The 15,656-nt window shown below is 35.7% G+C and overlaps 1 protein-coding gene across 1 annotated transcript in view; it reads left to right on the forward strand.

The window, feature by feature from the left end:
* LOC136249250 (uncharacterized) overlaps positions 1 to 15,656 on the forward strand; it is a 56,460-nt gene that overhangs the window by 33,333 nt on the left and 7,471 nt on the right. Inside the window, exons 2-3 of the mRNA XM_066041217.1 lie at positions 11,091 to 11,360; positions 14,759 to 15,010. Of these exons, the coding sequence (XP_065897289.1) occupies positions 11,091 to 11,360; positions 14,759 to 15,010 (522 nt within the window). The remainder of the gene's footprint in view (positions 1 to 11,090; positions 11,361 to 14,758; positions 15,011 to 15,656) is intronic.

Here is a 15,656-nt window from a genome sequence, read left to right on the forward strand (position 1 = left end):
AAAGATGGCCAAGTAGAAACCAATTGTAAATTTTTAGTTAAATTAATTTTAGTAACAATGCAGTGTAATTATCTTTTATCGTCTCAGTAGTATTGTTTACATTGCAAGCACACATGTACAACTAGCTGGATGTGATAATGTGAAGCATATAGAAAATGAATGCATAAAAGTGCCTATACTGTAAATGCTTTCTTGGTCAGATTTTGATATCATGTCTTTTGGTTGTAGTTATTCCATGAACATGTACTTGTGCATTCTTGGCCTTGCCTTTTTTTACAGCTGGGCTGTTTTTGGCACAGGATTCAGCTTACATGACACTGAAGTCAATGGTGGAAAGTGATATAACAATTTTTGATATGTCTACTGAAGATAGGGAGACACCAGCATCCAAGCATCAGAAGACAACACTATTAGAGTGTTTTTCAGAGATTCTCCAAGAGGCTGGTGCATCAGTAGATGATTCAGGTAATGAAGTGGAAATCTATCTTTCTGGGCCCTGCATTGAATTTCATGGTGGAGATCATGTGCTCAAATGGTGGTCCACCAATAAACTTTGATTTCCAAGTTTAGCAGAACTTGTTAGAATATATTTTAACATACTTCCGACCTCTGTTCCCTCTGAATGGTGTTTTTTTTACTGCGGGGGATTTGTATGATGAGAAGCACAACCGACTATCCCATTAACATGCTGAAGAACTGCTGTATATTAAAAACAAATTTTCATTTTATTTATAAACACATTTGATTAAATTATTAAAACATTTCATTTGCTGTATATTATATGATCAGAACATGATATGTATGTTAATTTAATAATTACAAAATATATCATTAGTGATCTTGTAACTTCTAACCCTGTTCTGAAGAAAGGAAAATGTCAGTTAATATTCCCATATTGGTACAAGAAAGGGGAAATAATCGGTTATCAGTAAGTGTTAAAATTTCCATATCGGTGCAACACAACATAGTACCATGATAAAAAGTACTGAAACAAGCTGGATTGGAGTAGTATGCAATGTCCAATTGCTGTAAAACAACAAGAAGGAAATATCCCTACTGTGCATTTAAATCTCCACAGCACAGTATGGATATTTGCTTCTTATTGTTTGGACATTACATGCTACTTCATTCCAGCTTGTTTCAGTACTTTTTTTGTGGTACTACATTGTCTCTACTCCAGTTTAAAATTCCTAATTTTATCTTATACTTGTAAACGAAAGTTATAGTTTATTACACCAGAATGGTAAAGTTTTATAAGTTTATAGATCTATCAATGGACATTCTACTGTATGTTTTAGTGCATAATAGAAGTGTTCAGAAAAAATGTGTGCTCTATTAGAGTAGTACATAAATAATGATAGCTATTCACCAAACATACACAAGTCAGGCGATCAAGATACTCTAATAGAGCAGTTGGCAATAGTGTAGTTTATTGTCTGGCTAAACTGCTCATGTAAACTAGTTGAAAAATTTTTGCACGTGTCAGGTAACTATCTATGGCTGTGTATGTACATAGTGTATAGACATCCTTGTGACATTACCACTCCACAGATGTACTGGCACTTAGCTATCAGTGGTCTATTGTGTGATTTTCTGATGTCAGTTAAACTCTCTTGCCTGTGTATGCATGCACATCATTTTTCCACCAACACACACATACACACACACACATCTTTGAGTGTTGACTACAGCACTGTTTATAGATGCCCTATGGGTAGATTGTCACATTGGTGTATGTACTTGGTTGTATGTGACCCGGTCCTAGGTAAATAATAATAATAATCAATACTACAAAGTGATACTGCAGTTATCAACATCAGGAACAAGGAAAGCAGCAATCTTTTTTTTTCACACAAAAGTATAGTTGTCCTACCCTGAGGGAATCTCCATGGTAAAATGGTAACATTTTTGTAAAGGCACTCTCAAGTTACAGATACATGTTGCACAACATGCGTACATATATTTCATTAATAGGTGATGATACAGCTGTAAAACACATTACCTCCTTTAATTTTATTTCATTTATACTTTTTCTTTATATTTTTCTGTCGTTTTTGCAACACAAAAATGTTCTATTCAATTTACTTTAAATTTGCAGAGCTGCAGTTATACTGGTTCACATTTAATTCTTACTAACTTCAGTCATAAGACTGAAGTAGAAATTAAATGGCACTAGTATGGCTCATTAGTGCCACATGCCCTTGTAAGCTCCTGGTATATCTACAGGTATAGGTGACCCTTATTCTTCATACTTCAGTTTTGCAGTATTTCTATGATCTCTACTGAAATGTAAAATTCCTTCATTTTCCTTATTCACTTTTTGTAAATCGTGATATCAAAAATAATGGCACCAAACTTATTATAATTTTAATTGTGGGAGTCACACCCCAATTACAGAAAACTTATTTTCAGTGGCATACACACTGTAGCAAACTGGAATGTAGTTTGTAGGCTCAAATGATTAACTGAATATTCAGATTAATATTCATTTTCATTGTACAGTAGCTAAATAATAAAATTAACAAATTATTATTCACACATGATCATTTACAGTATATGGTGACACATGATTAGCTGTCAGCAATTAACAAAGCGGAAGTTGATGCTAATGAAAGTAACAAAAAGAAAAGGACTATGGCGATAAAGCAAAGAGTAGTAATAGCATTAGGCAGCCACTAATTGATGAATATGTACTAATTCCACAGTGAATTGCCGTAAGCGCAAGACTTTGTACAGATTTGTGGCTTACTCCAGGTACTTCTACTTTGTTATAAACACTTTTTATCACAGTATCGCTGTGATAAGCCTTTCAGAAAGGGAGCTATAGTATCTCTTTCTTCTCAATAAGTTATTTATATGAAGCCACTGACCTGTTTGTGGTTATTTGTAGGCTTCTTGGTAATGGCTGCCTTAATTACTGAATTGCATTTATAGCAATGAAACCTTACACCAATTATTCAACTAATTTTGTAAGAGCTGAGTGAATATTCAAATACAGTAAACCACTATTCGTTTGAGCCCGGCTAGTTGTTTGCTAGCTTTCTTGGAAGCATGGCACACCACTGCTCAGGTTGAATGTAAATTTTAACTGCTTTATCAACTATGTTTCATATATGTAATAGAGAGACAAAGCTAATGATACTGTACCTGACCTTACAAACTGGTCAATTTTGATGAGTTCATCATAGTCTCCATAGCCAGAAACATGTAGTTAATTTTGTCCAGCCTAATAAAATTATGCGCATATAAAACTAATGAAACTTCTAGGGATAGTTTATTAATTACTTGATACTAAGTGTGTATATAAATTTCTAAGCATTTTATTACACCTGAAAGTTGTTAGTAACCATTGCTTATGGAATTAACATGTGTGTAATCAGCCTGCACCTAATGTGCCAGCACAATTTTAAGAATTATAGGTCTCCAATTTTGTGAGAATAATTCTGGAATTATAGGATATTTACAAGCATAATTTTAGAATAATTTGGCGTCAACTAGAATAATTGGTGGAATGAAATGTAACTCCCTCTCATTAGCTAAGAGGAGGGGTTAAGCCATATAAGAATGATATCTATTATGGTTTTAGCAGTGTAAGTTTGAAAATTGCTAAAAAGATTGATATACTCTAATAGAACGCTCAAATACTCTAATAGAGCAGTCAGTGTTTCGTGCTTGAAATGTTTTCTGCTTATTGCAGGGATTGAACTGCCCATTACCTTTCATTAAGCATCTTGAGCATCTTCTCCATGTTTCTGAACATACTGAGAAATGTATATACCTTTAAAATATGTATAACTACATCCATAGCTACATAATAACTAAAATGTTAAATTAATATTAAAAGCTTGATTTTTCTTGAGATGGTCTAATTGCAAAGAGTATCCCTATATTTACCTACTTAGTAAAAAGAAAGCTGTACAGTAGCTAATTTCATGAACTAAAATTACTACAGATGCATGCATATCTACAGATAAAGCAGAATGAACTTTATTGGAATAATAGGTTAGATATGAGAATAAAATAAGAGTAGTAGGTAAATTTTTAAACCAGGCATATGCCCACAGCTGGCTGAAGGTCGGCTGTGGGCACACACTTGGTTTACTGAAATTGTTTTCGCAAAAGTGTGTGTGTGTGTGTGTGTGTGTGTGTTGTGGGCACACACTTGGTTTACTGAAATTGTTTTCGCAAAAGTGTGTGTGTGTGTGTGTGTGTGTGTGTGTGTGTGTGTGTGTGTGTGTGTGTGTGTGTGTGTGTGTGTGTGTGTGTGTGTGTGTGTGTGTGTGTGTGTGTGTGTGTGTGTGTGTGTGTGTGTGTGTGTGTGTGTACCTATCTACCTATTTATGTTTGTCCGTACGCACCTACATGAGCAAAATCATTAAATAATAGTAAAAGCAGCTTTTACGTAAGAAGTAAAAGTGAAATGAAGTGTGTATTAAACTTCTGCACAGGCGAATTTTGCTCTGAGGTGGTTTCTTTTCAGCGGACTGAAATACAGGTGTGGCGACTTTTCTCAGGCTTTGTAAACTGCCTTCCCTTTGAGGTTATCAGGTGTTTAACAACTGAAAAACAATAGTGCAGGCCTCATACACTACCAGGAATAGCCTATCACTTTGAGTTGAAGGGAGCATATCCCTTATGTACGTGAATGAATTGAAGAGCAGCTATGAGGCTTTGTCGAGAGAATTTGTGGGAAAAAACATGATAGTCAAACTATAAAACAGTTTATAACATACTTCTGTGTGTAGCTAGTATGTTGGTTAAAGCGGTTTGTTTAACAAGCACTTCCTTAGCAGTGCATAGCAATGTAATTGAACAAATTACAAAAATTTCATGAATCACAAAATACGAGAATTAACTAATAATATTATTGTACAACCAAAAACTACCTATTGTAAAATAGTAATACATAGTTGGTTAATTCTTAGTAGCATATACTATCTATGGTTAATTCCAGATGAATTAGCTAGCTGCATGGTGCCTGGTTTTTAGAGGTAGCACAACATCAACTTGTTTGAGAAGTGCTGGAAAGAATAATAGGCAAAATTTTGAACACATTAGGCTCAAGCATAAATATAAATATGTACAATAAATATGCCCTATCCTCGTTACAGCACACAAAACCATGCTAGAGTGTATTGCCTTCTTGTAAGGTGGCGGCCATGAAATGGCTGCTATGATTATATCATCAACAACATTGCAGCAATTTCATGGCCACCACCTTTGATTTCACAATTTTTTCACCCAGGCTTTTTGAATGCCGCACCTTTTTTATACAGTTTGGTTGTTTTGCATTAATTTCACTTCTTTTTGTGATTTAACTACTCTAAAACCAACCATAAACCAAATTTGCGGTTTGTTTTTACACAAATCATTGTTCTTCTTACAGCCAAAGTAGGGACTTTTCCACTGAGCTATTCCATAATACCATCATTCATCTCTTGTTTCACTACTTTTTGTTGCATAGATCCCTACTTCATTTTTAAATTTACATTTTCAAAAATACTAGTTTGTTTAGTTTGTAGTTGTAGCACATGCAGCTAGCTACAATGTAACTTGTGAGTGTTCTATCAGAATATCATACGTGACTGTTGTATTAGAGTATATCTCGAGTCAGCCAAGAGGTGTGCAGCTAGCTAGACCAATAAGGGGTGAGGTCATTTTGTTTACTGTTAAGTAAACAGCTAGATTGTTAAGAGGTGTGGTCTCTGTACTCTATCACTATAATTCCTAGATATTTAACTGATGGGCATGGTTACAAACCTATCGTGAACAAGTCTCTCATGGCCAGACCAATTATGTGCCAGGTGCTTATCGATTTACAGATTATAAGGGCTGGCTGTAATATGGTCTGGGGAAATTAAAAATACTGCAGCTGTTCTAGTGCAACTATAGGTGCACTAGACAATTAATGCATGGTTAGCATTCCATGGATTTGCAATGGCCGAAACACTTTGTTCATTGCAATATTCATATTTGTGTGCGGTAACCAATAGCTCATTGCCTGATTCAATTAGACTATTAGTTGCCTATTGCGATCAGTAAGCTCCGACTAATAGCATTCCATCTGAACAATTGCAGTATTTTAATGTCTCCAGACCATATTACAGCCAACGCTTATTATCTGTAAATCGATAAGCGCATAGCGCATAATTGGTCTACCCACGCAAGACTAATTGCAAACAGGATCCCAATCACAAACTTGCACATATCTAGTCTTACAGTAGCACCAGGACTGAAGTGCTTCTGAAATCCAGCTCTGAAATATTTCTGTGGCATCTATAGGCATGTCCACATGAATTCAAATTAGCATTATCACGTAATGTGCATTATTGAATTTACTAGTGTGGTAAACATATAATTAAATGGTTGAGAAAACACATGTTTGCACCAACCAAGAGAACAGTGAGTTTAACAATACAATGAAAGGAATAGCTCGTAGTAACGCTTATACTTGTGTTTATAACGTACCAGAAGGATTTCTACTAGTAGAGTACGAAAGACTGCTGATGGTGCATGAATGGTATGGGACCGTTTTTCTTTTAAACTCTAAGAGCTAGCTACAATTATGAAACACTGCTTTAACAGGTCCTTGCGCTTTTACCACACTGAGTGCTTCTGTATTTCTACCCTGTGTTGTTTACAAAGGTCGCACACAAAATTTAATGTGTCAAACCCTCATGTGCTAACTAGCATTTCATTATTATGACGTAGCAAATCCCAATTCGTTAGCCAATTTGCATTCAAACTACCTGTGAAGGTGGATTCATGTAATCCACTTTCAATTCGAATCACCTTAATGTACATTTTGTGTGGACGTGAGTAATTCAAATCAATGAATACGCATTATTTTTGTCATGTGGACATGCCTTATATATATGTTGCTGAAAGAAAGTGTTGATACAGAAAATTAATGCCTCGATATTGTTTAGTTGGATGAAGAAGGTAAGCAGCCTGATTGAAGATAAAAGGAAAGACAAGGCACAGAGGGCCTACACTTGTTGAAACCCAAAAAGGCACATTTCTCTGGTGAGTTTGTTATTATGGCGTAAAATGGTAGCTGTACACTGCTTTGTTTGGCCTCTAGCCTTGTGACTGTGGTCAGTGAGTGAGGCAGTGAGACTAAAATTCAAGTTTTTGAAATTTAAAAAAATTCTATACAGAATGTGGCCACCTGCAAGTGTTTTGTTATATCTAATGCTGTTTTATATATTATATGAGCTACCTGTAGTACTATTCTGTAAAAATGATTTTAGTCATGTAAAATGTCTCTAAGATGACTTTTAAAGGCAGAATTTTAATCAGCATGCGAATTTTTCAGGGCAATCCCTACTTTAGATACAGAAAAATATTTATCAATTCGACACCAAAGCCAGTTTATATACTGATATAATTTTTTGCTTGTTTGTTCATGGCTATATAAAGTTATAATATATATATGAAGTGCTTGTATTTATTTGCAATAGTGTTTTATCAGTTCTACTATTTGTCTATTAAGATTTTGCAGTGACTGTTCTATTAGAGTATCTTGTTTTTCATGCAAAATGTGAAAAGTTGCAGTTACTCAACTTTTAACAAAACAAATCCTGCAACTTTTATTTGATTTCCAGCCTGTTGTCACAAGATTTATTAGCATAGCACTTATTATTATGATGATTATAATGATGACGATTGGTGTGAGTAGGTCTTAATAATAGTGTACTACACCGTCGGTCTGTATAGTATTGGAATAGAGAATCAAAGTTGTAATAGTGTTACAGAGTTTAATTGATTATTTTTGTAATGTTCTAATAGAGCACACATTTTTTTTTGAGGATTTCTAATAGAACACACAGAATCTTCTTGATTTTCCATTGGAAGATCTATGAAATTACTGAGCTTTTACTATTGAGTAGATTTTAGCTAGAACTTTCATTTGTAAAGTAGAAATTAAGTGAAGTAAACAGCTGTGATAGCAGTGGCTCAGTGGCTAAGGATTTGGATGGTCAGTATGGAGGTCCCTGGTGTGAATGCTGGTAAGTTTTTTTTTGGTATTTTTTAATGGTAAGCTTTCTTCAACTTTTAAATGCACCTTTTACCCTGTGGTGACTGTTCTATTAGAGTATTTTGACCCATGATTTACAGTTGTTTGGTTTTTGTCTTGTAGCTCTATAACTGTCAATGTGATTTCTTTTAAACCATAAAAGGTTTGAAGTATGATGGTTAACCTATACACATACCAATTTTAAAATTATTCCCATAAGCGGTTTACCATGTAGGCATTAAAAATTTAACGCAAATATTTGTCCATAGCTCTATGACTATTAATCAGATTTTTACCAAACATGGTACGTGATTGTGCTGTAATACATTCTTACAGTGTACCAAAGCTCAAGAAAATTGAGCTATGCATTTGCATTTTGTAATGGTTTTTATAAAGTGTGCAAAAAGAATAATCTAAGCCCCTAAATGAAGAAAAAAAAAGAAATTAAACCAAATTTTTAAGGCTCATATTTCATGATTGCATAAAGCAATCTTGCTCAAATTTGGTATGTGGAGTGCTGAAGGTGGCAGACATTTGCAGCAAAAATTGATTCCATGGATCACACAGCTATATACGTATGCGTGAAAATCACATTTTGTTTCTTTCTGTAAATATACTCATGGTGTGGCATACTGGCTTTCTTGGCTGCACGACACACTACTGTGTGTCTTGATCATATCTTCCATAATCATCACTGTATTTGTACAGTAGTTAAGAAGAAATTGGTTAAAACCAAAGCCAGTTTATAGCTGGCTATAGAGTATTTAAAACTCAAGAAGTGAAATTTCATGCAAAACAGCCAAGCTGTAAAAAGGGGATATGCCTATGCCTTCAAAAACCTGGGTGGAAAAAGTTGTGAAATCAAATTTGGCAGTCAAGAAATTGCTGCAATGATGTTGATTCTACAGCCATTATTAAACTTTGTTAGCGTTAACATCACAGCAGCCATTTCTTGGCCACCATCTTTGATTTCACAACATTTCATCCAGGCTTTTGAAGTCTGCACCATTTTACAGCTTGGCTGTTTTGCATGAATGATGTTAGCTACAATATCACAATCCCATAGTACAATAAAGTTGATCAACAAAAGATTCCTATGGATAAAAATAACAAGGAGAACACATCCTGACCGCCTGGTAGACTCCTGTAAGCGTTCGAGCATAAATTGGATGGCTGCAGGTTTGAGGCTACCTAGGTCCAGTCATGGATTTTTTCTCCTTTCTGCAACTTTTCAAACACACCTTATGTAGCTAATGTCTTTGTATCTAAGGTCTTTGAGCAGGCTGTAGGACCAGGTGTCCTACAGACCTTCAGCACTTGCACTGTAAAGCTTTAATAAAAATAAATAAATAAATTAAATTCCACACAATTAGTGGATTGATCAGCAATGCATTGCACGTTATAGCCACATACAATGTTGTAAATCAAGTTAGCAATGCAGATTTCACAAATTTTCAATCCTCTTATTAATTAAATTGTTCAATGTCGGATGGCTGCAGGTTCAAGGCTGCATAGGTCCAGTCATGGATTTTTTCTCTGTTCTCCACCTTTTCAAACATACTTTCTGTAACAACTTTAAACAAGCTGTAGGACCAGGCGTCCTACAGACCTTCAGTATTTGTGCTGTAAAGTCTTAATAACTAAATAAAATAAATAATAGTGCTGCAATGATACTAACAGTATTTGGGCATATTGGTATTGCCTTCATTTTATCAAGATACAGCAATATATCATACAATGCAAAGTGGAGGTGCATGTAACTTATTTGGAAATGGTGAGACCCTTTTTTGACACTACCAGCATTCAGTACAATAATTTAATTCATTAGAATGTCAGCAATTAACATTTCTAATGTTCATTTACATGTACTTCAATAGAGTCAATACGTCAATATTAATAGGTATCATGGCTTCAATACGTTTCACCGATATGCAACATATTGATATATTGTTGCATCCCTAATGTATAAGCAAGCTTAAACACACATGTATCATTAAAATAAACAATACTGAAACAAGAGAGATCACCACCTGACTTGCTAAGGAAGAGATTAAATTCATGCTTTAACTGATAATCTCAGTTTTTATTGTAAAAATGGAAAATCCATTACTAGCTTTTATAGAACTTTGCATGGGAGAGATCAAAGGAAAAAGTGTACTTTCAATTTCATAAAGTACACTTTAGGGCAAACAGTGCTTGATTGCACCGCAAAGAGTGCTTTATTGCAATAAAGCACTTTTTGCAGTGCAATAGAGCACTCTTTGTGGAGTAAAGCACACTTTGCGATGCAATAAAACACTCATTGTAGGCAATAAAGAACAGTTGCTCTCATGCTCTGGTGCAGGCTAATAGCCCATGGTACTCACGCCAGTATGACTAATCGCCCAAGCCGGTGAAGGCTGGTACTCCTCGCCGCACTGTGTGATCAATCACCCCAGCCAATATGAGTTCTACCACTAGATTGCTTTTATAGATATGCCTAAATGCTTTGATGATGGGTGGGAGAAGGTAATGTTGCTGTTACATTTGTTAATGTAAACAGACAAGTCCTGGAGATATCACGGAAATACTTCATCATGTGTCACAATAAAAATTATGACCCAAACCTGCCAAAATATGCAATGAACGTCTATCATGCCAAACCATGGTGAACTATGCGTGAGTTACTTTGTTAAACTAGTTTGTGTGCATTCAGGCTTCTAATAGTTTGTGCAATGCAGGTTAATTACAAGTCCTAGTGTATGATGAAGCTACACAGCTAGAGAGTTCCATAAATCATTTAAAGCATTGTCTTGCTCATGCTATATGAAAAATAAAGCACTCGGTGCTTGGCCTCGATGCTAATAAAACACTTGGTGCCTAAAGATTGGTCACACCTGTTGGTTAACACAATATTTCATGCTCCATTAAAGGAAAGAATGGCACTAGGCTATAACTCTATGCCAAACATGTACCTCCAATACTAATTAGCCAAGTTTTTCTTAGCATCCAGTGCTTGGAATGGCAGAATAACTATACTTTGTGTATATTATTATGTTTTTATTTTATTATGTTATGCATTCCTTTACAGATGCATTTGATCGACCCACAATATTAATGACCGATACTAATACTAGCACCATTACAGTTTCTCTGTCATCACTTCCTCCATCATGTGGTTCATCAAGATACATTACTACAATATCACCATCTCATGGTACAATAAGGATGATCAACAAGACATTCATTACATTCACTGGATTGACCAGTAACACCTCATATAGTATCACTGTACGTGTTGTAAGTCCAGCTGGTAATGGTAGACCTACTAGAGTGACTGTGATGACTAAAGATATGGAAGGTACACTTATGCATAATATTCATGAAAAGGAACAGCTATAAAATTACAATGTGGCCTTCAAAATGCATTTTGAAAGCCATACCATATATGCTGTTTTTTTCATGGATTTCAATTTTTCATACACCTAAGCTGGTCATAATCTTGCTTTTAGACTGTTTTACCTACATTTCTATCAAATCTAAAGGCACAAAGATGAATATGAAAGACATGTGCTTGAAACTCTTTAATACTCTAGATCACCAAAAGCACTGTCACAATGGATAGGCTATGTACGCAGCAATTTTCAAGTATTCCCCTGTAGAAGATAGTGTGTTATGTGGGACCTAGAAAGCTGGTGTGCCACACCAACAGGAATAAAGAAAATACAATTTTCACATAATATGCTTTGCTCCATACATAGTCCATTCTAAGGTTGTGAAGTCAAAAGTGAATGCCAAGAAATGGCTGCAATGGTGTTTATGCTAATAAATGTGAAAATGGCTATGTGCATTATTAGCATTTATTAGTGTAATTAACATCATTGCAGCCATTTCTTGGCTGCCACCTTTGATTTTGCACCTTTTTCACCCAGTCTGTTGAAAGCAACACCCCTTTCACAGTTTGTTTGTTTTGATTGCATGGATTACATTTCATTTAGTACTATATAAATCTCTGGGGTTTGTTTTTGCCCTAATCTAGAGACACAATGATGATTATTGAAGACAAAAGCTATAATAATTGTATTGTATTGCATGTTTTATTAGACTATTTGTTAATATTATATTTATTTTCCCTTATACTTGTTTGTTTACTTTTTTGCAACATTTATAATGACTGGTGAACCCACACATACTGCATTAAAATGGAAGGAAAGGTGCCACACTAATTGTTTTCATCTGAACATGTGCCCCAACTATTAATTTGGTGACTGGTTTCTGATCAGGAGCATAGCTATAGATTTTTGTGAAGATCAAAAAAAGGTGACTGCCTGCTGAGAACAAAGGCGTAGGAATGGTTTTCAGAGTGGGGGGGGGGGGGGGGGGGGGCAAGACAGCTAACCATAAACTGATCTACACCCATGTGGGGTCCCACTAATACGGCTCCTGTAACCAGTTCATATGTGTGTTTATATAAAGGTATTGTGGAGTGTGTTATTACTAGCTAATAGCCCTACACCTATACTGCATAGCTATATCTCTTTACTCCCCATTCTGCTAATGCTGCTACGCTACTCTACACCTCTGCATGTGCTTGATGCATGTATAAATCACATGAGAAATCATGTCCATGTAAAGGTCTTCTCTTTATGCTAGCTTTACATATTTGTTATCAACAAAATGAAACATCGTTACTTTTAATGAACTACAAGCAGGATGTCTGCTTTAGCAGGTGTTTCCAAACTGAGTCTAGATCGCATGAATATCACATTGCATTAATGGTTGGCCACTTCCATTTTCAGCATCCTTGTATGTTTCTCTTTAGACTACTTGATAAATCAACTTCACCAAAGTCTTCATAATTTCTGGTTTAATTGTTGGCAGTCAGCAACTCCCACCCTCAATTTGAGTTAAATCTTTCCAACATCATATAATGCCACAGATGTGGCACTCTTTCTACTGTTTATACTTCTCACAGCATGGGATCCAGGGAATATTTGAACAACAGTTATCACGTGCAAGCATAACAGAAATAAAACTACAGGTGCTTTTGTGTTTAATACAGTACAATGAATAGCTTGACAGTTGCAGTGGACTGGTGATTCCACACCCCCAGAGAGTGTTTTTGCATGATGGTTGTATGGCTTCTCATATGGAGGTATGTATTTCTCTGTGTATATAACTTTGGCTGACTGGCTATATACTTGGCCAAAAAATGGAAAGGGGGGGACAAAACATGTTTTTGAAAATAGTATGGGGCCATGGCCCCCCAGTTCCGATGCCCTTGGCTGAGAATAAATAAGTGTACATTAATATCACTGATAATGTACATAAAAATCCTTATTTATAGCTACATAGCTTCTCTAATACTGTGACTATTTTTAGAGTGACTGTGATCTGGACATCTTTTGCCTTTAAAATGCAAAATATATATTTTAACTGCTTGAATACACTTGACCAGTTTCTGGAAACCTTAGACAGAAACCCTTTGGAGCCACCCATGAATTACTGAGTTAGTGAAGTAGCCATTATATATTCATTTTCAGCTACGTTACAAATGAAGAACACTAGGAGAAGGACCTCTGCAATCAATCCAGTCACCTGGATGATTATTCCTGTCAAACGTAGGGAAGCTATCACACAGAACTACTGCAAATCAACGCCTTGTACAGTCAGCAAGATAAATGGGGGCACAGGTAAATCCATGATGTATGCATTCTATGTACTGGTGTAGGCCAAAAATCACCTGTCAGGCTGAAGTGATGTTGAACAGTGAAAAAATCATGCCTCATATCCTTAGCCGTTATCAAGTTATGCTGCTTATCTCAAGGCATTAGTCAGTCAGTCAGTCAGTCAGTTAGTTAGTTAGTTAGTCAGTCAGTCAGGCAGGTAGTGGAAAATCCCACTAAATATATATATATATATATGTATACATGTAATTTTGTAGTAAATTTTTTGAAGAATTTCAGGTCATACTGAAGGCATTTTGGGCTTGGTTATACCTAACCAATACTGCCAAAGTGTCATTAAGGTATTGTGAGGCTGGTTTTAGAGTGATATATTTAGCCAGAAAATCCCAAGCCTACTATATATACAGTGCTCCCATACCGTGTGACACTCTAAGGACTTTATAGAGTGTTCTAGAATTTCCATTGGTAAATTAGAACGTCTATTTATAAAGTAGAAAATAAGTGAGGTGAACAGTTGTGATACTGTAACAGTGGCCCAGTGCATTGTTAAGGATTTGTGTGTTAGGTGTGGAAGTCCCTGGTTCAAACTTTTTTCAAACTACTTTAGTGCAAGTGTGTATACAGTATATCAGCAGTACAAGTACCCATCATGTGCCACATTGGAAGAAAAATCCTTATGTGTATTTCATGTTTAGTTAGTACCCAGCACCGCTTAGTAGTGAATAATATTTCAGTGTAAGTTCTTCAAAATTCAATCTCAAAAACGTAAATTTAGGGTTTGTATTTCTTTATAAGTACTGTCCCACTAGATACCTGTGAGAAGCTAAAGCATATGTTAATTCAGTTAGTCATGGTCTTAACATCAAACTTCATTGGATACCAAGAACAACCCCAGACATCAGTTGCTCAGGAAATACCTGTATGCAATCTAGACATGTGCCAAAGAAGCCACGACAGCTGGGATTTGGGAATTTCTCTGCATTCAACCTAAATTTCATGTAGTGTACAAAACTCAATCATCACATTCATGTATCCTGTTGTTTTTGTTATACATTCCTATATGTAACTTCAGAATCTCCACCAGTGATGTCTACTAGTGCAATTGTGACATCTAGCAGTACAATGGTGATGTCTAGCAGTCCAGCAGGGATGTCTAGCAGTACAACAGGGATGTCTAGCAGTACAATAGTGATGTCTAGCAGTTCAGCAGGGATGTCAAGCAATACAATAGTGATGTCTAGCAGTACAACAGGGATATCTAGGAGCACAACAGGGATGTCTGCTAGTATGCTGAGAACACAATCGATGGTTCCACAGACAACTGGTAAGATCACATAGGAATTGTGTAATATGTATTATACTGTAGTATTGTTACCTTACTCAAGACTACTGTGTGTCTTGTGGCCAGGAATGCCAGTGAGCCACATTGTGGGTATATTGATAGGACGCAATTTGCACTCAGCATATATCTGTGGTCTCAATTCTTGTCTTCCTTACAGCACATTATTTTTGCATTAGTGATTTCTGAATACAGTGTGAATAGCTTTCCTGATAGGCTGTGTAAGTGTTGTAACAACTGAAAAATAATAGTGAGGGCTTTGTAGGCTACCAGAAGTAGTGTACCTCTTCAAATCAAAAGGTGGCACGTTCCCTTGTAATGTACAAAATGAAGATCAAACTGATTCAAGGCTTTGTCAAAGAATTTTATAATAAAACACCATAAACATACTGTATAACAGCAAAGAAGATAGTTCTGAGCATTGTTGATGGTTTAAAGTGATTTGTTCAAGTTATACTTCCTTGAAAATGAAAACCTTTAGTAAAATTAATGAAGTACATAATACGTGCATGAATGATACTACAAACCAAAGCAAACTGACCACCATACAGTACCTAGTTTTAAAACATTAAATCTTTATGACATATATACAATATAGTAGAAAACTTTGGCAGCATAATAAAACATTGGC

The sequence above is a fragment of the Dysidea avara genome, chromosome 1, assembly GCF_963678975.1.
Source record: "Dysidea avara chromosome 1, odDysAvar1.4, whole genome shotgun sequence".
NCBI lineage: Eukaryota > Metazoa > Porifera > Demospongiae > Dictyoceratida > Dysideidae > Dysidea > Dysidea avara.